The sequence below is a fragment of the Suricata suricatta genome, chromosome 17, assembly GCF_006229205.1.
Source record: "Suricata suricatta isolate VVHF042 chromosome 17, meerkat_22Aug2017_6uvM2_HiC, whole genome shotgun sequence".
Lineage (NCBI taxonomy): Eukaryota > Metazoa > Chordata > Mammalia > Carnivora > Herpestidae > Suricata > Suricata suricatta.
Genome location: NC_043716.1, coordinates 26738078 through 26764334, shown reverse-complemented (window position 1 = coordinate 26764334; position 26257 = coordinate 26738078). Strand labels below are relative to the sequence as shown.

Below are 26257 nucleotides of genomic sequence, written 5' to 3'. Positions count from 1 at the left end.
GATTCAGAGGATATTTACAAAGGAGCCCTTCAGTTGGTTGAGCATCCAACTCTTGATTTCAGCGTAGGTCATGATCCCAGAGTCATTAGATTGAGTCCCATATCAGGCTCCTCGCTGAGTGTGGAGCCTGCTTAGGACTCTCTCTCCCTTTGCCCCTATGCCCCACTCACACTTTCACTCTCTTTCTCTAAAAAAGAAGCAGCAGCAGCAGCAGCTGCCGAGGTCATAATGTCTTAGAACAACAGCCTATAAACTTCCTAATTGCAAGAACCAAAATATTAAACCAATCATTGCTCTGATCCAGAAAATAACTTTGTAAAGTTACAGTGTTCATTCTCCCTAAATAATAAATGGTCTATTCAGGCCCCAGGATGAGGCTGTGAAGCTAGTACTTAATATGGTTGTGCCAAACAGTTTAAATCCAGAAGTAAGTTCCTCCTTCATTTACCTGCCAAGGCCCTCAGGGTGCTGAGGTTTTCCTTTGTGAGAGAAAATGACGTCATCAACACCTCGGAGACAGCAGAGAATGCAGGGAATGTGACTCCCAACATTGGTGATATCATCAACTGCCCTGGGAGAAACCTCAAATTCCCAAAAGTTGAAGTGTTGAAGGTTAAAAAAGATTGTTGTTGTTGTTGTTGTTGTTGTTGTTGTTGTTGTTGTTTCAAGTTTACCGATAGATCTTCATGTTTCTCAATATCAGGTTTTAAAAGGGCAGATGGAGTAAGGGTCCCTCTTCCAGTAAGAACCTCAAGAACCAAACATACAGGAATTAAGACCAGATAGAGCTTTTCAATTCATTTGTTTCTTACTGGGGCACATCCAACCAAGGAAGAATACAGACTTAGTTATATTAGGCTCTCTCCCAAGTCCGAGATGAGTATATTCTTTGGGGGACTTGCTAATGTTGCAAGTTTGCATTCAAAATAAATTCTAGGCACTCACATAATCCCCCAGCCTCCTCCAAACTTTCTTTGATGTCCAACAACTAAGGACAAGGATCTTTGATTATAAAACAATTTCTTTGGTTGGAAGAAAATTCTTTGCAGGGCGTGAACAGCAGGAGAAAGAAAAGATTTTCTGAAGTGCAAACTAGTTGGAAACCCCCTGGGGAAAGAATCTGATTCCCAGTCTTTGAGAGGACCGGGCCTGCCCGTACAAGCTGCCTCTGCTGCAGGCCTCTAAGAAGGCGCTTTTGTGTCTACTGTATGGCCCTCAGCAACAGCACGGCAGCCCTTCTCTTTTTTTTCAGCGGAAGTTTTCCAACTCTGGGGATGTACAATGCAGAAAGTCACGGTTTAATAACAAGGCATAGTTACTAATCAGATGGCCCCATTTCCACTCCTCCCAGATGCCTCCAGATGCTTACATACTAGAGCTCTATCCCACAGCCCCACACAGGAACACCTACCAGCTGCTCTGAATCCTTATTTCTGGTGTAATTACTCAGCTTATCTCTAATAATTCAACTTTACAAAGTATTTTAGAATCAGATGCATCATCCTCCTTTTACTACCATGGCCCAGACTGGGTCTAGGTTATCTCTGGCTTTTCCAAGTCTTTCCAAAGGTTCAGATTCACTTAGCTGTAGGCTCGTGATTAAAGTCAGCATGGTTTGGTCACTGAGACACCTTGATGACGAGTTTGGAATAAGGGTCCTCCTTCAATCCACTACAGATATTTTAACACCCAACTCTACAGAGAAAATCTCCTTTTTTATGTGTGTAACTGAATGTAAAGACAGTATAGGACCAGAGGTCTGGGAGTGCATCTGAATCTGACGCTTCATTTTGCTACCAATTTGTTGTGTGATTTTAAGAAATTTGGTCAGATTTTTGTACCACCTACCAAACAAATTTTATCTCAGGGAAGAGAAACCAATAAGCAAGTTACATATCTCTTTAATATAAGAAGTCTATTTCTAAAGTAAACATAAACTCTCAATGTTTAGAGCTGGAAAGGATCTTAAAGATTATTTAGTTACCCAACCAACCATCCCCCAACAGATGATATGTTTCACAACTTACTCTTACTTTTTAAATGGTCATGAGGCACCCAGGGACTTTGCATAGTTCCAAAGGGGAAAATTACACTCTATATAAGCTCCAATGATCAAAATATAGGATGTAGAACCACACAGTTTACTAACTTCAGAGCAGGTAATAACTTACGGCTGCTGTCAGAGCAGATTTGTACATTCTTCTAGAGTTAAGTGTCTGTATTCCTCATATTATACTAAAATCACAACACATTTTAGAGAATGGAAATAACAGATACTGAGGACTAAAGCCAATATTTTTTTTTTAAACCTTGGTATTAGAAATAAATTTTGTTGGGAGTGTCTGGGTGGTTCAATTCGTTAAGCGTCCAACTTCAGCTCAGGTCATAATCTCACGGTTTGTGGGTTCAAACCCTGCTGGGCTCTGTGCTGACAGCTCAGAGCCTGGAGCCTGCCTCGGATTCTGTGTCTTCCTCTCTCTCTCTGCCCCTCCCCCACTCATGCTCCATCTTTCTGTGTCTCTCAAAAATGAATAAATGCTAAAAATTTAGAAATAAGTTTTGCTGAATAGAAATAATATTCAAATATTCACCTTCTACATAGTATTTCTTTCTTTTATGCAGTTAGTGAAGAATTAAAACTGAGCTAGTAGATTCTCAATTCAAACAGAACTAATCTGTTGCATTCTGTTTAAAGCTAAATTTTCTGTTTTAATTGTACTACAACTTAACAGAAACTTCTTGTACATTTTGCAGCTTGAGAAGAAACCATTTTCTAAAGAAAATGCTACAGATGAGTATTATACATACAGGAATATTTATACAGGCAATATTACAACCTATATTTAACTGATAACAGTAAAATTAGAAGGTATGACTGTTTGGGTTGTAGTTGTCCTCTAGCTTTAAGCCACTTGAAGTTGCCTGGGTTAAGATTTTATGTTTTTGTTTGTTCTTCCTTTGGTTGTAGGGGACTATGAAACAGAACTACCACAGTCAGAAAGATTCCCGAGAGAATGAAAATTGGCACTCTAAAGCATCTATGCCTGAGCCTCTTGGCCTGGCATTCATCTCATACTGTCTTCTGCTGTTTTCCCCAGTCGGACTAGGCTAGGGTCCTGTTCTTTGTACTCCTAAAGAACTGCCACAGGATTTGGTACGCACTAGGAGATCCACATTATAAGACACTGAGAGAATCCAGTGCTGTCCCTGGTCTCGGTACGGTTTTGGCCTAGATTTCATAAGAAGCCTCCACTGCTTTGAGAAGACAATCCAGGTCACCAGGCCACGTGGTGTACAGTGACTCTACAGTAGAATAAAGGACATATGCACCATGTGAAGTAATGCTAAGTTGTGGTAAGATACTTTTTGTTTGTTCACTTATTTTAAAGTATGCCTTCTGGTTGACTAAGGATCAAAGAGAGAAAGACCCTATGGCAGTTTATAATATCTTCTTAATGGAATGCTCAGGGGAAAATCTCTGCCAACATCTGCTTTTTAATCTCCCTGCAATGACTCCCCAAAAAGTTTAAAATAAATAAATAAGGTTTGCTAAAAATGCTGGCCAGTAAGATATGGCAGTAGATTGGTAGTTTCTTGGCAAACTACTAATCTCTGTCTAATCTAACTACTCTGAGCCTATTTCTTCATCTGTAGAATCAAATGATTGGATTAGGTATTTTTTTTCTAGTTTGAAATTTTTGCTAATTATATTTTACAAATGGAATAGCCTGCCCTTCTGCCCTTCCCCTCTCCAAACTGTATTTTACTCTAGGTATGGAAAACTGAATGGGACTTAATTCTAGTGTAAGTTCAATGTAGTACTTCACCAAGTTTTTTAAAAAAACTGGCCACAGAATTGTAAAGTCAGATACCAACATGGTTCTACATAGAAGATGCCAAAATTGAAAGAACCTAAAACCTAAAATCTGAATCATATAAAATATTTTTTCTGAGTGGATAATTCATGAGACTGTACACAAACTGTACTTTTTAGGGAAAAAAGAATGGGAACCAATAATCAGTTTTTAGGAAATAGCAAGATCAGTAGGCATAAAACATAAGGCCTTCAGTCTCATCCAAATTATTCTACAGAAATAACTATAACAAGTGTTTCTCAATGATCATATAGTAAATATGCATGATAGTAACCTTTTGATATACAAGCATGCATGAAATTGACAGGCATATGATAACTGAATATGCTAATTAAATTACAGTTATAGTATGGTTGATTTCTATCATAACAGAAGTATCTTAGATTTTTTAAAAAACAAGCTATGGTCTTGAAGATAGTTATGTTGCTGTCCTAAACAACTACCACTGCTTCAAAATCCAGGGATTAGAATTTTTTTTTTTTTTTTTGAGAGACAGAAAGAAGAGAGCATGAGCGGGAAAGGGGCAGAGAAAGAGAGAGGGAGAGAGAGAATCCCAACCAGGCTCCATGCTGCTAGCATACAGCCCGATGAGGGACTTGAACCTACAAACTGTGAGACCATGGCCTGAGCTGAAATCAAGAGTCAGACGCTTAACCAACTGAGCCACCCAGGTACCCCCAGAATTTCTAAAGAATCTAATTTCTTATCTCCAAGGAAAATGTGAGCCTTGTGTTTATAATTCTCAAAAAACCCTCTAACTTAAATCATTTTTATTATTTTGGTATTTCTGAATTTGCATATTAAACACAAACTCTTACTAAAAAGTATCAAAACAAAATGTATTCATGAACTGTAATGTTTAGAACCCAGACAAAAATTAGAGTATGTAAAGTAGCTTAGCAAGAACAAACCTTCTTAAAAAAGATTCAAAGTTTTCCATTATAGCAAATTTTAAGGGTGCAAAGAACTCTACCCTAGGGAAAGCAATGAAGCTGAAAGGATAGAAGCTAAAAAAATAGAAAGTAACCAAAGTGAGTTTTACAGTCTCTGTTTTTTGAATTTAGTAATCAAACAGACACATATAGCCACAAGTGTTCTACTTATATCAAAACAAATCAGTAAAATACCTTTATTCTTATGAACCTTTCAGTGAGACGACCATGATGAAAGGGTTGTAAGCATTTCTTGAATTGACAGAGTTTCACTTAATATTTGGAGAGCGCAACTCCTTCACTAAATAAACAGAAGAAAATCTTTGCCATGTGCCAATTTTTACGTCTGAGGTCATCTTAGGTTAGGCCAACCTTCTTATAACCAGCCTCATTATATCGTTGTCTGACTTCAAGTAATGTATACAAATACTTCTTTTAATGTTTATTTTTGAGAGAGAGACAGAGGGAGAGAGAGAGAGAGAGAGAGAGAGAGAGAGAGAGAGAGAGAGAGAGAAGTGGGGGAGGGGCAAAGAGAAAATGGAGGACCGAGGATCCAAAACAGGCTGTCAGCCCAATGCAGGGCTCAAACCAATGAACTGCAAGACCATGACCTGAGCCGAAGTCAGATGCTTAACCAACTGAGCCACCCAGGCACCTTACAAATACTTTTCTTTTTTAAATATTTCTTAATGTCTATTTACTTTTGAGAGAAAGAGAGACAGAGACAGAGTGTGAGTGGAGGAGGGGCAGAGAGAGAGAGGGAGATTCAGAATCCGAGGCAGGCTCCAGGCTCTGAGCTGTCAGCACAGAGCCTGATGCGGGGCTCGAACCCATGGACCGTGAGATCATGACCTGAGCCAAAGTCAGATGCTTAACCCCGACTGAGCCACCCAGGCGCCCCTACAAATACTTTTAAAATTAAGTGAGGGTAAATTAGTGAGAATTTGACACCATTTCTTGATATAACTGGGATTATTCTATGATAGCAGCCATTAATCTGGAGTCCTTAAATCCCTATGTCTCAAAGACTCAACTCACTGAGATTTTATGCAAAATTGTATATTTGAGTACACGTGGTCTGCAATTTTTCTCAAATCCTCAAAGGGGTCTGTGGCACCAAAAAAGGATTAAAAAAATCACTGTGGTAGGGGAGCTCAAAACCAGAATTGGGAATCACAAGCTTAAGGACTAAGAAGGTGAGGTCCTTTGGATATATACCAATATCTTATAATCACAGATTTAAAGTCCATCCCTCAATAAATCTTTCTTGGAAAATCAGGATTTCCTAAAACGCAGAGGTTGAGCCATCTATTAAACCAAATAAATTCTGTGTAAAAATGCTGTGTAAAGGAGCACCTCAAATGTATTGATTATAGCCATGTTACAATTTGGAAGAGGCAATAAATCAAGGAGCTACTATGCTGTCTTTAAGTCAGAGAACTAAAGGAATAGAGCATGTTCTTTTCAAACCCAAACCACTCAAAATAATTGACCTCACAGTATACTTAGAAATGTGATGACATAAATAAATGTTTCATCCTAAAGACATCTCCCAGCTATGAGAGTTACTTAGCACCGCCATCATGTTCCTTATCTTTATTCAACAAATATTTATTGAGTACCTATTATGTCTAAGGCACTAAGTATACTAAAATGCTACTCCCAAGAATATAGCTCTGAACTGAGGAGACAAAAATCCCTACTTTCACAGAGCTCATATTTCACTAGGGGGCAGACACAAGTACAAAAGTAAAATATTACGGTATGTTACATGACAATAAGTTACAAAGAAAAACAAAGCAGAGAAGGAGAATATGAGCCCCTGAGGGAGTAGGAAGAGCCCTTCAGAATAGGATGGTCTAGGAAGACCTCACTGAGAAGGTATATTTGACACAGGGTGGGGGACATTTGAGAGACTAAGAGACTACCTGAGGCATAAATCCCTTCAGTGGGACTAGCATGTGGAAAGGCCCCGAGGTGGGAGAACGTCTGATTTAACTGAAGGACTGAGGAGTGATGAAAGCTGAGTGAGGGCAGAGGAAGCAAAACGTCAGAATGCCAGGCCAAATCCTGATGAGCCTTACAGGTCGTTTTAAAGCCTTTGGCTTTCACCGTAATAACAATACTGAAAAGAACAATGAACGCAGGTCAGAACATTGGTTCATAGGGCTTTTTGAGACACAAAGTTGGCAAATTGCTTCACCAATAATTTTTTGGCTGAATTATCACACTGAGCAATATAGGCCCAAATGGAGTAGATATCTCAGTCTTTGACAATATTTAGCTTTTTAGGATTCCCACTCAGCAGAACTGATCCCATAGAAATCCATATCCTTGGATACCTTAAAAATTGGATTACTCTTTTATCTGTAAAGCAGATTGGGTCCATCTCTGTGCAACTTTGTTCTTGGATAATTTATTTGCTTTCTCTCCCCCCATTATGTTTCCTTTTTCTGTAAAACAGAGTATATATCACCTATTCTTATTTGGCCTGCAGGTATTTGTGAATCACTTTAAGCTTCTTGGAAGAAAACTACTATATAAATTCAATGGAACATTATTACTACACTCTCCTCTAACAATACCCTGTACTACCAATTCTGATTCTTAACAGGACATTTATAATAGTACAGTGTTCATTTGTAACATCTTTTTCCTCTACTGTGGTTAGCAATTTAAAGGAAATAAAAGGAAAAAAAAAGCACCAGAAGGTTCCGACACTTTCCAGTGAATAAAATGTAAAAGGCCTTCTATTAAAAACAAAAACAAACAGGGGTACCTGGGTGGCTCAGTTGGTTGAGCATACAACTTCTGCTCAGGTGATGATCTCCTCCTGGCTTTTAAGTTTGAGCCCCTCATCAGGCTCTGTGCTGACAGCTAAGAGCCTGGAGCCTGCTTCAGATTCTGTGTCTCCTCTCTTTCTGCCCCTCCCCTGCTCATGCTCCATATCTCTCTCTCAAAAATAAACATTTAAAAAAAATTTTTTTTAAACAAAACCATGAGCTCCAGAAATGTCTCATAAAAAGCAAACTTTGGGAGCGCCTGGGTGGCTTAGTTGGTTGAGAATCCAACTTTGGCTCAAGTCATGATCTCATGGTACATGAGTTCAAGTCCCACGTCGGGCTCTTTGCTGACAGCTCAGAGCCTGGAGCCTGCTTCAGATTCTGTGTCTCCCTCTCTCTCTGCCCCTCCCCATTCATGCTCTGTCTCTCTCAAAAATAAATAAATATTAAAAAAATTTTTTAATTAAAAAAAAGGTAGATACTGATTAAGCAAACATTCTGGGGGTACCTGGGTGGCTCAGTCAATTGAGCATCTGGTTCTCGATTTCAGCTCAGGTCATGATCTTGCAGTTCATGATACTGAGCCCCATGTCAGGTTCCGTGCTGACAGGGTGGAGCCTGCTTGAAATTCTCTGTTTCCCTCTCTCTCATCCCTGCCCCTGCTCATGCTCACTCGCTCACTCTCTCTCTCTCTCTCTCTCAAAATAAGTAAACATGAAAAAATTTTTAAGTAAACATTCTGATTTACAAATATCTTTGCAAATGAAACACAAATGAGAGAAACAGAGATTCTTAGAAACTAGCAGGATATTGTGTATTCTGGACCAGCCTCAGAAAATAGGATTCATCATTTTCATTCCTTTCTAGTCTGGAAATAAATGAATCATTTATACAAAGTCTACACTGGTGTTCTGTTCATCTGTGACATTCTTTGATGTACAGAATTTTAGAGCAAGAGAAGCTTGGGTTTTCGGGTTCAAGTTCCAAAAATTCCACCTACTAGCCACATAACCTTGGCAGATGCTAATATTTGAGTCTCAGTGTCCTTATCTGTAAACTGTGAAGAATAAAAGTACTGCACTTCTCTCACAAAGTAATTATGAGGATGCAATGAGCTAATACATGTAAAGTGAATAGCACAAGTTTGATATGGTTTATTTTATTTGAATCTCTCAATTTTACAGATGGGGAATCTAAAGCCTATAAAACTATAAAAACTATTTTGTCCCAAATCATCCAACTCCTTAGTGACAGAGCCAGAGCTAAAAGTCAAGTCCCTTGAGTCACGGTGTAGTAACTTTTTCAACTACAGTTTGCTAAAGCACTGTCTCACTGGTTTTGGCCAAAACTTTATTAAGATTTCTCTCCCTCCTCAAATAATTCATTTCAGGCCCTGACTACAAGTAAAGCAAAAATGCAAAGACAGGATAGCTACATATTGACTAATAGGTAAAGTAAGGGGCAAGCAGAGACACTGTGTAAGGAGGAATCTGTAAGGTGTTTACTGTTAGTGGCCAAATGCTAAATCACCAGAGCTCCCACTGTAGGGATGAAGCCACAGACGGTACATTCTAATCTTGATCATAACTTTATCCTACAGTCTAAGAAAATCCAGGACAACCAGCTAGCAGGAAGAGTGTGATAGTCAAAGAATTGTTGAGTTCTCTTATGCTATGCTAAGATCCTCTTACTTTTTTGCTTTAAGAAAGAAGACTGATTTTGAGTTGGCCCTCAGTGACATTTATAAATAAGGAACAAGACTTAAAAAAGAAAATAGGACTGTAGTCATTTACAGAAGAGGTAGCAACACTATTACTAGAAATAATAGAAATAAACCTCAACAAGAGGTAAACAAACCAGAAAATTGGACAAGCAGACCATGCATAAGCTCTAGCACATTTTCCATCTACAATGACATAAACCAGGAGAAAAAGAATATACGCAAGTTAAAAATAAAAACAGTAACAAGTCATAATCACTATCCACTAGTCCTTTTTATCACACATACACAAGAATTAGGAAATCTAGAAAGTTCCCTTAATATGAATTAATTGAGCAAAATGTAAAGAAATGTTAGATTTTCTGGAGCTCTCTGAGAATTCCAGAAACCATAACAAGGTTACTATTTTTTAAAATCATTGTTCTTGTATTTTTACATTTCCCAATGCCTACATCCCCAATCTTACATCCCCAATCTTACAAATAGCTGATGACATCTTTGGAGACAATCAAACTTAACAGGCAACTAGAGTAATTCATAGGCAGAAGGATACACAGAATTATCCAAAATTCTTCAAAGCCAATAGAGAAGACTATCTTCAGATTTGTGACACCAGGTTACAGCTATCTATCAAGCAAGGTAAAGTGCGACAAAGCACAACTTTAAGAGATATAAACTTCAGTTAAATGGAAGGCTTGGTTAACCACAGTTGAGTAAACCTGAGTTGCAGTGTAATCTGATAAGGAACAAATAGCAAGAATGCTAGAAGTATAAACCATGTGTCCCCACTCTAGAGTTCTTTGGAAGAGTTAATAAAATAGTGGATAAAGAAGAACTGGTGCATATCATTCAAAAAGTTGTCTTTGTATTTTTAAAATAAAGTCTCTCATAAGAGACTATTGATAAAATTTAGTAGTTATTGTGGATTAAAAGTTGATTAATATACAATAAACCAGGACCAATGCTGACAGTGTCCAGTGATTAATACTAGGCTAGTGTACAAATTTACTAATGACCTAAAAGAAGCTTATGTGAAAGTGAAGAAAGACTAAAAATGCTAATGATGCAAACCACCCCATAATAAAGGGTGAAAGGCCTTGTTAAATAATAGATACAAAGAAATTCCCTCTTCACAAAGTAAAGAAACAACACTTAAAGTATGCTGGTTAGGCTCAAAGTTAATAGTTAATAATAACTTAAAAAAAGATTGGCAGGGTTTATAAGAGAACAAGGGTAGAACAAGAGAAGATATCATAGAGATTAGTAAAATAATGAATGGCAAAGAGATCGCCAGCTAGTCTCTGTTATATACCATTTCCTTTCTGAATACACAGAGCTTTATGATAACAAAAGATAACACACTTAAAATAAAAGATACACTATTTTATACAGCATATAATTAACCCACTGAACATGCTGCCACAAGGCATTAATAAGACACAAAGCTTAGTATGGCTCCTGAAGACCTCAGAGATATGAAAATATGGTTCTATAGTAAAATTACCTATGGTAAAAAATGAAAATGAAACACGTACTTCATACTTCAGGGTATTAACTAGGCAAGGTCAGGGAGGAAGTGTCCAATTATATTCAAAATGCTCTGTAATTTCAACTTTTAAATATTCCTAATTCCATCCTACAGTTCAAATTAAATGTATAGACTCTTATCCAAAAAGCTTTTGCCATTTTTCCCCAGATACATTCTTTTTACCTGTTTATTTCTCTGATTAGCTAAGCCTTCCATTTCATCTAATTCTTCTGCTACTTCATTTATCCCAGTTTCAAAATATTGCTTTAAAAAGTGATCATGAAGAACCACTAAATCATACATATTAAAATTCGTGTTTGGAAAACAGAGTTCTATAATTTGTTAAATTTTCTCACCTTCTTTAAGTAGACAAAAATTGAAATTTATACAGCACTTTGGTTCTGTTCATATCACAAAATTAAAATCTGAGGTTGGAAGTTGGAATAAATCATCTTTAATAACTTTTAACCTATATCCAAGAGCTACAGCAAGAAGTGTCCTTTCATAAAATGAATTTTAATCAATAAGCAACATGATTTTATGGGATAAGACATTAAAACACCACATTAAAAAGGTACAGCCCTTTCAGCTCTATCTTCACCAGGGGAATGGCAATTCATCTACAAAATGCTATAGACCCAGTCAGTTCATAAATTCAACACATAAAGAGTAGGCTATGAATGAATTATAAGCAAAGTTCACTGCCTGAAAGCCTAAGAATCTGTGTCTGAAAAGATCTGTGGGTCAATAAAAAACAGACGTTGAATTAAAAATTTTTTGAAAATAAAATTATGTGTAGACAAGACCAAAGGAAGTTAAGTCTACACCTTGTGTCCATTTTGTAATTCAGTTCTCTCCATTTTGGGCTTAGCTATAGGGTGCTCCACGTGGTAGAAAGCCAACCACAGCATTCAAGCGTGGCTGAATTTTAAAAGTGACACACTGATCAGATATGCTCCAAGGGCATTCTAGAATTTCAGGGTGCTGCTGACCATTGTAACTTACTTACCCTTACGACTGTATGGGTAACAGATGGTAACTCGACTTACTGTGGTGATCACTTTGTAATGCATTCAATACCAAATTATTTTGTTGTACACCTGAAACTAATATAATGTTGTATGCCAATTTTAACTCAATAAAAAAAGTCAACCTCCTCAGTGTTCACTTCAAATCTAAACAGGATATAAAGTATGATCCTGTCAATTAAATACAAGTCTGTATATTTAATTTATCAAAAAATAGTGTCCAGAGTACATGACTTGTAAAGGAAGGTCTTATTTGGATCTAAAATGGCAATGTATTATCAGAGTTAAGAATAAGCAGATTGACATTCTAAAATGTGGAACTTATACGTTTCTTTTTTAGAATAATTAAGAATGTGCTTTAGAATGCCAATAAGGCAATATTCTTAAAAGATGGAACAAATAGAAAACTCAACAGCAGAAGCTCTTGTATGGTATTTGGTTTGGGAGACAAAAGAAGAAAGATACATTTTGAACAGATGGAAAGTGAAACAGAATAAAGTTATCCTTACCTGCATTAATTTTCCTTCTGCTGGAGTTATTTCAGCAACACCAGCAAAAACACCTTCCAAAGTAAGATTCAGTTTTCCTGTGGGGTCCATTTTCAAGGGGATCACTCTGATAATAGCCTTCTGCTCCGCCGATCTTTCAGACTCCACCGCTGCTGCCAGTACCAGTCCTGTGCGTCCGAAGCCTGCCTGCAGGGTAGCCATCAGCAGCCAGGGCCAGAGGGCAGCCAGCTGCAGCTGGTGGCCACCACTCATGCTACCAGCTGCAGCAGTGCACTTCGGCCATACATACTGCTTTCACTAGCTAATACCAAATGCAGGTTCTCAGGTCCAGACAAATGGAGGAAACATGAATTTATGCTTCAGTTTCTGAAAGCCAAGTCGTAGTTTTGGCCCTTCCTTTCTCTAAGGTATATTCCCAAGAACAGGTGACATTCCTGATCCAGTAGAGAAGAAGGTGTTTTCAGCCCACTTCTGCTGCTGGGATATCATTTTCTCCCATCTTCACTATGATTAGTAAAGTTATCGCCACTTCTCTTTGGAATTTCCAACTTTGTTTGAGGTTGAATGTCACATCCTGAATTTTTATTATGTCAGATCACTTGGTGCTGGTCTTCCATATGCATCAAGTTGCTGAGCCACTAAACCCAATGTTAATGAACAAAACAAGGCAAAGTAAACAACTAAAGCCATGCATTGAAGGTGAGAGTGAAAAACGCCAGGTAGGAAAATGAAGAGATGGTCCTTTTTAAGCCACAAAACTTGTCAATGGGAAAAGACTAAAGGTCACAGGAGAATTTTTTTTTCTAATGGAGGAGAGGGTACAATATCTCAGGCCACACCTTAAGGGATGTCCAAAGATGCTACAACATGTATTCATAAAAGTTTCCACATTAAACTGTATTTTAGTGTAGCCAAAGTTCTAGACCCAATGAATTTATAATACTTTCCATTAACTTAAGTATACTATCATTTTTAATGTTCTACCTAAACTTGTCTATAAATTAGATGCTAATTTATGTCTTCACATATTATAGGATAATCCTGAGTATCACTGCCTTTTCCAACTTTCAAAATTAGAAGAGTATTTGAAAACATTAGCCTTCCAATTATTTTTCCAGTTAAAACTGATATTTCTACCTTTATTTTCCTTTCTCTCTTAGGGATTCCAGCTTTTATTCTCCTGCTTGAGAATGTGAAGCACTTTGATTTCCCATGAGATGATTTTGGAACCTACTTTATTATCCAGATTTTATAATCTGTAATTTTCTAGGTTCCTAAGTAAAACAAAGGACCATTCCTAACACGTTTTCGAATTCCTTGAGGGGGTGGGGAATCAAAGATGGGGGGAGTAGGGAGGTGATTAGTCTACAGGCTCTAAGTAGAACAGCCTGAAAAAGTATATATAAGCCTGAGTAGAGTAGATTTGTGCTATTCCTAGGCACACTTGAGAATTGGGCCCTTGTACAAACAAAATCTGAGTTCTAAGATATTAAAATGTGCACCCTTAAGTAAATATAAATGCACTTCAACTATAAAGCCCGCCGTGTTCAGAGGTCAAGTTAAAAAGTCTTATAAAGTCTTCAGAATAAGTGCTGAAAAGCCAAGCAATTGAACATGAACCTGTTACATAGATCCTTTTCTTTTGCTGAGGCAGAGGGAGAAAAATAAGAATTTCAAAAGAAATCTGCAAACCTGTTGCGCTGACGGGCCCACTGGAATCCACGGGGGTGAAATAAATTCAATTATGCTTTTATAGGTCCTGCTCAAAAAAGGTTTCAACTGCTTAACCAAGTACAGCTCATTCTTCCACCTTCTTACTCTGCAACCAAACCAAGTGCCCCACACTGTAGGTAGGTGCCGAGAAATTCCGCAGCCTGAAAAAATAATCCATGCAGGTCAAAGGCAAACATTTACTCCAGGGTTAGAGCTACTGTTCCCAAGAACTCTAAAAGCACTTATAGAGGATCCAAAGTCATTTCTGAAATCTCCTTTCTAACAAAAGTTCTTTTCCTCCCCGAACAGCATATAAAATGATCAAATCTTGAGAGAAAAGGAGCAAAGTAGCAAATACATCAGCAACAATTCACTACCAGGAACACAGAAAATCCCAGAGGGAGAAAGCAGTATCTCTGAATCATGGATGGGCTTGGAAAGTTCGGAAAGATTCGAGTGCTTCCCTTCCAGAAAGACAATTCTGGATCAACTCCCTAGAGGAGGAAGCCTGTGGTTTGTAATTGGTGTTCTAGCTCGGACTCCCTCCCCAGGGACTGCAATCACGCTCTCTACCTGCTGACACAAAGTGAGGGTGGAGCAGCTACAGGCAACCACCCCCCATCCTGCCCCTCCTCCTCCCGGCTGGCCAGGGCCTGGGCTGGAGTGCGCACACGCTTACTGAGCCAGACCTGTTTTGCTCTCCTCTCTCAGCTCCTCCACTCCCCCTATTGAGCCACAGACAAACTGCGTCCAATTCAATGTTCAGTAACTTTCTCCGGGTAAGCAAGCTGCCACAAGTCAGGTTCTCTCAGTTATCTATGCAGACTGCCCCTAAGAGAATATAAATGGTGGTATGAAGAAATAAAGAGAAAATAGTGAAAACCCAGAACGTGAAAGAGGGGATGCAGGGTTTTGTAAATATAAGTTCAAAGGGGGTTCTGCTCTTTTTGGGCTTTCGTGTCTATAAGTGGCACAAAGTCAGAATAAAGTCATCTAGTGCTGCAGGACTTACTGCTGTCTTATGTATGCTACCCCAGGAAAAACTCTGTCCATTTTACATACACTCTTTCTTCCACTTTTACTTACTTAAATTCAGTAGCTCTTTCCTAAAACTGTTCCTGTATCGAGCTTTTAGTCAGGTTGATGTCAGAATTCTTGAACTTGTTATTTTCTTTACACATCTTTCGGAGGTCAGACCTACACCCTCAATGTAAGAATGCAAGTAAATGTATGTCATAAATACGAGCAAAGGGGTAAAATACATATAATTAAGGAGAAGCCTGTAGACAAAAAGAAAGCCAGTTTTTGGCTAATAACCACACATATGAACTATATATAACCCTTTTAGTTACCTTGTCATTAAAACGCAAAAATTTTCTAATATATGTTTCTAAAATCTGAATTTTCATATTTACCAGATTATATTTGACTGTGGACAGATGTTTTATTTTTGACCTATTGCCAATAATCCTTCTGAATTGTACAAGTACACAACAGTGTGAATGTGGTTAACACTACTGAACTGTACACTTTAATTTTTTAAATTATGGTAAGAAGCATATAAGACGAAAAAATGTTTTGATTATACAAATGAAAGCATACAAATTGATCATCTGTAAAATGTGGATAACAATAATTACATTGTAGGTTGGTTGTAAAACTTAAATGACACAATGCCTCTGAAAGCAAAAAGTACAGGAGCTCTCTTCACCTTGAACAATTTTTCCCCTAGAGAAGGTTTATGGCAACAGTTTTGAGATTTTAGGCCTAATAGCCGACATAGAGCAGAGAAATAAGCTCTAAAATATTCTTTTTTAAAAAAATTTTTTAATGTTTCTTTATTATTGAGAGGCAGAGAGAGACAGAGCATGAGTATGGGGAGGGGCAGAGAGAGGGAGACACAGAATCTGAAGTAGGCTCCAGGGTCTGAGCTGTCAGCACAGAGCCTGACAGAGGGCTCGAACTCAAAACTGCAAGATCATGACCTAAGCTGAAATCGGATGCTTACTTGACTGAGTCACCCAGGCACCCCAACTCTAAAATAAATTAATTTAGCTTTTTTCTTTGTTCTTGAACCTTAAGAACACAATGCAAGTATAGACTTTTACAACTCTTTCTAAAAGAATATATCTAATTCTCTAGAGAGAATATTTTAAAAATCTTCTATGGTTTTATATTTTTATTTTATGTAAGTTGTGTAATAGTATAGCATAAATAATGCAAAATACACATTACTATATATTTGATATATGCAAAAATATCTTAAACAAAAAGTGACCTACTAATGGACTTTGCCTCACCTATTCCTGCTTGAAACTTACAAAGGAGTTAATAAGCGGCCTAAACCTAAGTATTAATAAACACAGTTGAAAGGAGGAAGAAAATATAGATGTGGATGCCCTCTTGTGAGGAAACTCCAAGATCTAGGAGTGATGATAATATGTATCATGAACCTGGGTATCTGCTGAGATACTCAGGATCAAACTAAACAACCCGATGTACTTTACTTCACTGACACACTGTGTTTATTAGGTCACCAGAACTGACAAACAAGAGAAATTATTCTCTGGCTTCTCCCTCAGGTTATCTACCACAACGTCCACAGAGGGGCCATAAAGACGTCATTACTATGGTAATGAAATGCCCATGTCACTAATATTTTCTATCTAATCTTACCCATGAGAAACATCCTCCTTCAGGGTCTATTTTCACATCTGTATTGACTAAAGTTACTAAAGACATGGGTCCTTTTCCTAAAAAACAGATTCCTATAAATAGGTCCAAGAATTGTCTTTATCCTTAATGGCATTTGAAAGATTCAATCTCCATTCAATTGCAAATGGAAGTTAAAAAGCCAGGACTTTTTTTTTTAAGTAGATTCTCTGAAAAACAGAAAACATTCTCTTTTAAATTTTGCTATTATTAATACTAGTCATAGTGACTTAGGCTTCTATTGATCACCAACAAAACAGTAAAAACAAGCAAGACAACTCCAGTTGAAATACTCACTTTATTGTTGACTGATTGAAATTTATTGTGCTTAAGGTGCTGAAATACTGAGGTGCTAGTCAGAAACCTTGTTAGTGTATGTCAGACCCTACTGGCTAATTCACACAAAGATTTTATTTTATCTTCTGCCATTTTTCCCAAGTCAGTGATGATAGCTTTAGCTGATAGGCAGCAGGCATGTGAATATAACAGGAGATCCAGCTCCTTGGTCTGCTGTATTCACATATAAAAAGGTTTGGAAAGCTGATAAAGGCATTTCATTAATAAGCCATGCCAAGGTTTCTGCTTGACACATGTTCCTCAAAAGATATTATCTCTTTCAACAGATACAAAGCTAAAAAGGCATATTAAGGGAAGGAATGTCACCTACACAGTTTGTCAGCTTCTCAATCTGACGGAGAAAAGGCAAAGTTCCTTCATTTGGAAATTAGGGCTCCTCTTCACATACTCGGCCAAAATACACAGTCTGGCCAAAAGATGGAGGAGTCCTGATAATTTGTTCATCTTTTCTAAACCTTGCTCATGAAGATGAATAAATGTCCATCACATGGACATCAACTAGTCTAATCAGATGGACCAAATAGGTCACTTTTCAGAAGCTACTTTCATATCTAAACTGAGTCACTGCAGATCAATACAGAACTCATCCTTTTCTAAAAAACTACTATCTCTGTTAACACTTCTATGGTTTGACATCACTGGGAAGGCACAATGCAATTTAACAGATGAACTGCTAAACCCACAATGACTAACACAGTATTTATGTCATTTCACTAAGTGCCTTTTCTTTTTAATTAGTTTCATATTCCTACACTTTCCTTTTGTTTCTACAATTCTTATTAGGACAACCAAAGCAGAATCCAATAAGAAAGTTCTAGTCAGTTTAAAAGACTTTAAAATCAGAAAGTTTCCTGCTATCACTAGATGAGCTAGTAAGGGATCAACCACAGAAAATGGACACCCAAGGTACCTTTGCTAAAAACTTGTCCCACAATCCTACTCTTGAACTTAGAATCCTACAGAGGGGATAAAATAAAAATGTTATGGTCTATACCACTATCCAAAAATTCTCTCAGAAGCTTAAACCAGACATAAACTATTGAAAATGTCAGAGGTATAGTTTCTGTTAAATGGCAGATTTTCCCAAAAATTTGCAAACAATATATATAGATAAGAATTTACATGTACTGAATGTAAAAATCTAAAGTAAGAAAACAGTGTTAAATCTCTTAATGTTTTTGTTCACAGATTTCCCCTTCAAAATAAATATCTTACACATGTATCCTTTATCCTCCTATTGTGCAAGCTTAATAAAAATATAAGGCTTTAAAACTTTTAAATCTACCAGCATTTATAAATATATTAAACAATTTAAATACTTTTTAGAAGACATTTAAATAAGTGATATATAACAAAACCTTCTTACCATTTATGATACTGTATCATTAAAATTAAAGATATGAAAATAGAAGAATGATCCCATTAATATAAAAGAATCAGGAGCTGTTAAGTGTGATGGATGGTCCAAGTCTGGGTGCCTTGCTTTTGAAATAGAATGCTGGGTTAGGAAGTAAGAGCATTTCCTGGTTAATCACTTAGAAAATTAGCTCTTTCTCAAAGTTTCTTCCCTAGAATTCCTGACCCAGTTAGATCTGTGATCTTGGTGACCTCACATGCCTTTGTTTCTCACACAGCCTTCTCTCGGAGGATCACACTGGGACTTGGAACAGATAGACTGAACTCCCCCTCTGGAGTTGTGCTGACTAAAGTCTGAGAGTGGCAAGACGGCAAATCAACACACACACACACACACACACACACACACACACACACACACACATTATTCTCCAGTACCACAGATGCAGCAGTTTTTAGAGCTTCTTGACTGTAACAGAAGGCCAGGGCTTTTCATTTAAAAGGGATCTGGGCAGCAAAAAAATTTTAAAAAGGCTGCTAGATGTTTAGTAGTTTGTCAAGGTAAATTATCTGAACTGAACAGCTGTAGTAAATACCAAAGTCCCAATTCTCAATTAACAATTCAATTAACAAAACAAAAATACTTTTTTTTCCTTAACAGAACTGAAAAACTCCCAACAGCGTGTCATGTGCAAGGCCAGTCTGCCCCCAGCTACAGCTAGTGCACAATGTCACGTATGTCCTCCATGCCTCACTCTTTTAATTCTTCCTCGTTTGGAAAGTGCTCCTGCTTGCAGGCCACGTCCACCAGCAGATGAAGATCTAGAAAGAAAGGAGGTTTGTTTACTCACTCTTGGGCTCTCAGATTAAAGAGTTCGATAGACCAGTCTTCATACAAGAAGAACAAGTTGCTCATGGTTAAGTGTAGAATTGGTTCTAAAATTCTATGATCTCAGTTTTAGGACATTCCTGTACCTCTAAAGCACACACATGCAGCCCAGTTTTTAACCCAGTGAGACCAAAAAGTGTACAGTTGCTATCTTTTCAATGATGTGGCTAAGCCTCTTTTCATTGCAACTGCCTTTTATTATAAGTGAAAAATCAAGGAAAAGTGTCAAAGGGATCAAAGTGAAATACATACACACAAATGAAAATTTACTTCTTTGATCCTCTAAGGATGAATGGGTGGGTGGGTTGTGTGAATATGAAAAAATAATGCCTTCAGAAATACAATGTTAAAATTAGTAATCACTACTTTTCCAAAGTTAATTGACTCCATAAAATTACCACTTACTGACAACAGAGCTGATCTCTTATAGAAACACCTACCTGAACTGTGTAAAAAAGAAAGCATATCCTTCATGGAGACCAAGAGACAAACAAGGTTCACTAAGAAAGGAAACAACAAATAAACTGAACTCTCGGCTCAAGTACTAGGTTTTGTAACACAAAGAGCCAAGGCCATGTATGGAAGTAGAGCTAAATAGCCTGAGTAACACAGGCAGAAGTCAGAGGATCTTAATGTGGCTTCTAGACTCAACCTAATTACTTTACAACTTCCAGAGCAACATACAGACTTATAGTTTATAATTTCTAGACAAAGGGGAACCATTCTAGTTTGTTTTGAAGCTTACAATTTTGCCATAGCAGCATTTGGGAATTAAATTAAAAGATACAGCATAAGTCCTTTATTTCATTCTAGATACAGACTTTCATCACTGTAGTTCTAGAACACAGCCTCTGTGGCACTGATCCACAGAGTGGGCAAGAGAGCCGATTCAACAGAATAATTCTATCACCATATTTGAGAAAATCCAGAAAGTATATGGAACAATAGGTAATTTTTGCCATATTTTGTAAAAGGCAGACCAGTCACTAGGCGCAGGTGACCCTGTAAGGCTGAACCAAACAGACGCCACGACAGGCTTTGTTTCCCCTCTAAACTAGAAGGCCTAAGGTCAGTCACTCCGGAACCATTAGGCAGTTACACATTGCCTAGAGAAGGGACCACTTTGCAGTATCCAATCAGGAAAGGCCAGCTACCTCTCCCCACATTCCTAAGGGTGAGACCTGCAGATGGGAACTTTAGATAGGACCCTGTGACCTAATGTTAAAGTTAACCCGATAGTCACCGAACAAGACCCTGAACTCGCTCTGTAATTGGTTAATTTCAAAGATACCCTAAATGTTGTAATTGGGTCCCGCCAAAAGTAATGAACACCCCGGACAATGTGTATGGTTAGAGCTACTGCCAATGTTGTTATACAATAATGATAGGATGTCACAATTTCTTGTAACTCCCCCTTCCTAAACCCCATAAAAACCCTACTCAGCCCTTGTTCGGGGCTCTCAGCACGGATCCACTGTGTTGGTGAAGGCTGTGAGACCAAACTTAGGCCCGGTGAGCCTAAGCCGTAATAAAACTGCCCTTTGCTTTTACATGCGTTCCTCAGTCTCCCTGGCGGTTTCTGGTTTTGGGGTGATATTAAAATCTTGGGCACTACAACCCCATCTGGTGAACAACCTATGAAGCCACCCAGGGGCCTCAAACCCTCTTTTTTTCTTTTTTTTAATTAGTGAACAAATGTCATCAATCTCTTGTTTATTAATCATATTGCTTATTTAATCATACTGCTTATTTATCATACTGATAGGTTTCAATAGTAGACAAGAACAAATCATAGATAGGGATGTTTAAAATAGAAATAGGGGCATCTGGGTGGCTCAGTAGGTTAAGTGTCCGGCTTCGGCTCAGGTCATGATCTCACGGTTCGTGGGTTCGAGCCCTGCATCTGGCTCTGTGCTGACAGCTAGCTCAGAGCCTGGAGCCTGTCTTCAGATACTGTGTCTCCCTCTCTCTCTCTCTGACTCCCCCCTGCTCATGCTGTCTCTCTCCCTCTCTAAAATAAATAAAAACAGTAAAAAAAAATTTTTTTTCATAGAAATAGCCTGTATGGCTCCTTAACAGCCTCAGAATGAGTTATGTAAAGTAGTATGAGCAATAAATCCTCTTAATCTTAATGACTGAAATTTAAAATAGTATTTGGCACACAGCTTCTAATAATGAGCATCTAAACATAGTAATTTTATTGAGTGAGCTTCCTTCATTAACAAAGCTTCCAGTCAAGGAGTTAAAAGAGTACAGAGACCAATAAAAATACGAAACGACATAGACTAGCCTGGTGCTACTAGAGGTTTATATGACTTCATTTAGAAGAGAAGCTGGCATACTCACCAGAGAAGGTAAGTATTTTGGGATCACAGTTGGCTTGAGAGCTGAAAGGCCTTGAGGGAGAAGAGCATTGCAATCTACTTGTTTGGGAATGCTAATTCCTTCCAAGAGCACCCTCTAGGATTTGGGGGTTATTACCTAAATGAAATCTCATCCATAATCCAATAGCTACAAAATGAGAAGTCCTTTCTTTAGGAATGAATAGAACTTTGCTTGTAAACCTTCAGTTTCCCTTAACCAGAAAATTAATATCCCATCAGAACATGAATGAGTATAGCTTCTACCATAAAATTAATATTTGAGTATATTCAGTTTAGAGTGATACCATTAAAGAAATTGGAGGTACATGACTGAATCTAATTTCTTTTACTTCTAGGTATTTTTTATCCAAAATGTATTTCCTTAAGTTAACTTGTGCTCAAAAAGCCTATGCACAGCATGGCAAAGACTGATTGACAATCTCCTTCTCACAAAACACACATCTATTACAGTCAATATAATCTGGATATTTAACCAACTTGTAGTCTTTTATTTGAAAAAAAAAAAACTCAAAGAAAGCTTGAAGTGCAAGAAGATGTCCCTGCTTAAACATGGCAGACACATCTTCAAAATAATTCAGTTACAGAAGGACACTGATAAGTTCTGAAATATAGGATGGTCCTGTTCAATGAGATATCGAGCAACATAATGACATCCAACAGTTAATGTCAGAATCATAGTATTTCAGAATTTGGAAGCAAAAGAGTCTTTAAAGATGATTTAATGAAATTTCCTTATTTTTATCATAAATAATTAATGTATTGTGAGAGTCAAAACCATACCGAAGGGAGATTCTTCTAATGATAGTGACAGTTTATTTTTTTAATCATAAATAATAAATGAAAGATTTTATTCATGTTTGTAAAGAACAGGCACTCAAATGTTTATGGTCAACCATAATCCTGAAATAAAGAGGCTTACTTTTAATAAGAAGTAAAAATCCTTCAACGCTTAGATGAAAACACAAACCAAAAATTGCTTCAGCTATTAAAATAAAAAACACCATTCTCAAATGGTAGTTTTGGCATTATCAAAGCCCAGCAAACACCCCCCCACACACCCCAGACTACCTCAAAGAGAAACAAAAATCTTCAGTGCCCTTTTTTGAATTTTCATCTTAGTATATGGTTCCATACATTAAGGAACATCTCTTCTCCCCCAAACCGTAAAAATACTTAAATTCAACACAGTCCATAATTGTGGTCATCCACTTCATTTTCGTTGGCACTAGTGTCCAGCATTTGTCACATCATAGTGACAAAATGCACTAATATTACTTGTATATAACCCCTCACAAAATGCAAGTATTAATTACTAGAGCTTTTATGTTGGTAAATTTTTAGAGCTAATATTTAATTATTATGCTACCAGCCAAATTTTTTGTTTAGCTGGATCATTTGATCATACAAATGGACTAGCCATTTATTCTCCCTGCTTGTCCAGGCCCTTCTTACCATCATATCCCTTGTAGAATGTGCTTTTCCATTTCACTCCTTGCCAGTGAACAATACTAAGGTAAAACCTGTAGACTGAACTAAGGAGGGCCCCCCTCTTTACTACAAACACTTTGGGATCCTGAACTGCTTCACAAAATAATGCTAGTCTGGAAAGAAATGGACATATTACTCAGAAATAAATCACCTTCCCTGATGTAGCAAGTGAATGTCTCCATTTACTTATCTTCGTATTAATACAACGTCCCAGGGAGAATAGGGGAAATTCCAAATCTCATCACCTTTTTCTCTTAATTTAAAAAGCACTGCTTCCATGAAAATCAAATACTGGCTTAACATTTTACTATTAGACAATAATTCCTACAATATTCCACAAAGAGCACAAAGGTTTTTGTTTTCTCCCATTTTTGATCAGCTGGATAGTGACAGTTTAAATTTAAGTGATACTTTAGGAATTTTACATTTGGTTTGTATCATTACTTCTTTAACCTTTTAGTATAAAAATAAAAAAGCATTTGGCCATTTATGAGAATTAAACTGAATACTAGTCAATTTTGAGCCCTCCTCACAAGTGCCTCCTTAGTCTCTTAAGGGCTTCTCTGGTCATAAAGGATCAGGGCTGTGAATGCTCTGGAAAAAGTGTGGAGGTTCCTCAAAAAATTAACAACAGAACTCCTCTATGATGCAGCAATAGCACTGCCAGAGACTTACCCAAAGGATACAGAAGTGCTGATGCATAGGGGCACATGTACCCCAATGTTCATAGCAGCACTGTCAACAATAGCCAAATCATGTAAGAGCCTAAATGTCCATCACCTGATGAATGGATCAAGAAGATGTGGTAGATATAAACAATGGAATACTACATGGCAATGAGAAAGAATGAAATCTGGTCATTCATAGCAATGTGGATGGAACTCGAGGGTGTCATGCTAAGTGAAATAAGTCAGGCAGAGAAGGACAGATACCATATGTTTTCACTCATAAGTGGAATGGGAGAAACTTAATAGAGGACCATGGGGGAGGAGAAGGGGAAAAATAGTTGGGGGGAGGGAGGGAGGCAAATCATGAGAGACTCTTGAATACTGAGAACAAACTGAGGGTTGTTGGGGGAGGAGGAAAGAGGAAGGGGCATGATAGGCATGGAGGGGGGTACTTGTTGGGATGAGCACTGGGTGTTATATGGAAACCAACTTGACAATAAACTATAAAAGAAAATAACAACAACAACAACAACAACACGGAACCTAAAAAAAAAAAGATCAGGGCTGTGAAAAGATCAGAAGCTAGGAACAAGGATTTACTAATAGAGGGTGCAACAGATTAAATGTTTAACTCCCTGAAATTCGTATGTTGAAACCTAACCCTCCTGAGATGGGTATTAGAAGATGGGACCTCTGGGAGGTGATTAGGTCATGACAGTGGAGATTTTTGAATGATATTAGTGCCCTTATAAAGAGATCCCAGAGAGCTCCCTCATCCCTCCTGCCATGTGAGGAGACAGCAAGAAGATGGCTGTCTATGAAATAGAAAGCAGGCTCTCACCAGTCACGGAATCTACTGGTACCTTGATCTTGGGCCTCCCAGCCTCCATAACTGTGAGAAATAAATTTCTGTTGTTTATAAGCTAAACATATTTCTGTTATAGTGACCTAAACACAATAAGCCACAGAGTAGGCAAACTTTTTCTGTAAAGAGCCAGATAGTAAATATCTGAAGCTTTGTGGGCCATATGGCCTCAATCACAACTGCTCAGCTCTGCTGTTGTAGTGTAAAAGCACTCACAGACAATAAGTAAATGAATGGATGTAGCTGTGCATTCCAACTAAACTTTATTTATTATAGACACTTAAATGTTTTTTTAAATAGGATTTTTTTTAATTTAAAAAACATTTATTTATTATTGAGACACAGAGAGAGCATGAGCAGGGAAGGGGCACAGAGAAGGGGAGACACAGAATCAGAAACAGGCTTCAGGCTCCGAGCTGTCAGCACAGAGCGCGACGCGAAGCTCGAACTCACAAACTGCAAGATCATGACCTGAGCTGAAGTTGGATGCTTAACCTACTGAGCCACCCAGGTGCCCCTAGACACTGAAATTTGAATTTCATATCATTTTTATGTGACATGAAATACTCTTCTTTTGATTTTCCCCCAGACATTTAAAATATGAAAACTATGGGGTGCCTGGGTGGCAGTAGATGAATGGATAAATGAATTGCAGTATATATATACCATGTAATATTATTTTGCCATAAAAAGATAGTTCTGATACAAATGCTGTGATACAGATTAGCCTTGAAAATATTATGCTAAGTGAAATAAGCCAGACACAAAAGGTCACATATTATATGATTTCATTTATATGAAATATCCAGAAGAAGTAAATAAATCCATAGAGACAAAACACAGACTGGAGACTGCCAAGAGCTTGGGAGAGGAGTAATTGGAAGTAACTGCTTAATGAATGCGGGGTTTTCTTTAGGAGTGATGAAAATGTTTTGGAACCAGAGAGAGGCAGAGGTTGCACAACACTGTGAATATACCAAATGCCACTGAACTTTGTGCTTTCAAATGATTAATTTTATGTTTTGTGAATTGTATCTAAAAATGTATCCTGTCCTATTTATTTGAAATGACCAGACAAAAAGAAGGGGAAAGCAGAAAATAAATGGCTATAGAAAGTAAAATTCATAACCAAACATATCTCAGTTTTAAATGTCAGAGCATAGGGGTGCCTGGTTGAGTGTCTGACTTCAGCTCAGGTCATGATCTCACAGTTTCTGATTTTGAGCCCCGTGTTGTCGGGCTCTGTGCTGACAGCTCAGAGCCTGGAGCCTGCTTTCGGATTCTGTGTCTCCCTCTCCTGTCTGCTCCTCTCCCACTTCTACTCTGTCTCCTCTCTCAAAAATAAAATAAAGACTAAGAAAATAAAAAATAAAGTAAGTGTCAGAGCATAATAATGAGCTATGGAGTAACATCTTAGTAAGGCATCCACAGTCCTTGGTTCCAGAAGAAT

At 37.7% G+C, this 26257-nt stretch overlaps 2 protein-coding genes across 3 annotated transcripts in view; both read right to left on the bottom strand.

Moving 5' to 3' along the window:
• Positions 1–14729, bottom strand: part of RNF43 (ring finger protein 43) — a 66998-nt gene extending 52269 nt beyond the window's left edge. The window contains exons 1-3 of one of the 2 annotated variants that reach the window (XM_029928984.1): positions 14662–14729; positions 14068–14249; positions 12376–13013 (exon numbers count right to left, since the gene is read on the bottom strand). In XM_029928984.1, coding sequence (XP_029784844.1) covers positions 12376–12627 — 252 coding nt within the window. In that variant the 5' untranslated portion in view covers positions 12628–13013; positions 14068–14249; positions 14662–14729. Of the gene's footprint in view, positions 1–12375; positions 13829–14067; positions 14250–14661 lie in introns of those variants that run through there. The other variant, XM_029928983.1, reaches the window with a different exon arrangement.
• A 4303-nt stretch (positions 14730–19032) lies between these two features.
• The window catches only part of HSF5 (heat shock transcription factor 5), a 38666-nt gene continuing 31441 nt past the window's right edge, over positions 19033–26257 (bottom strand). The window contains exon 6 of the mRNA XM_029928307.1: positions 19033–19335. Within this exon, the coding sequence (XP_029784167.1) occupies positions 19265–19335 (71 nt within the window). The 3' untranslated portion in view covers positions 19033–19264. The remainder of the gene's footprint in view (positions 19336–26257) is intronic.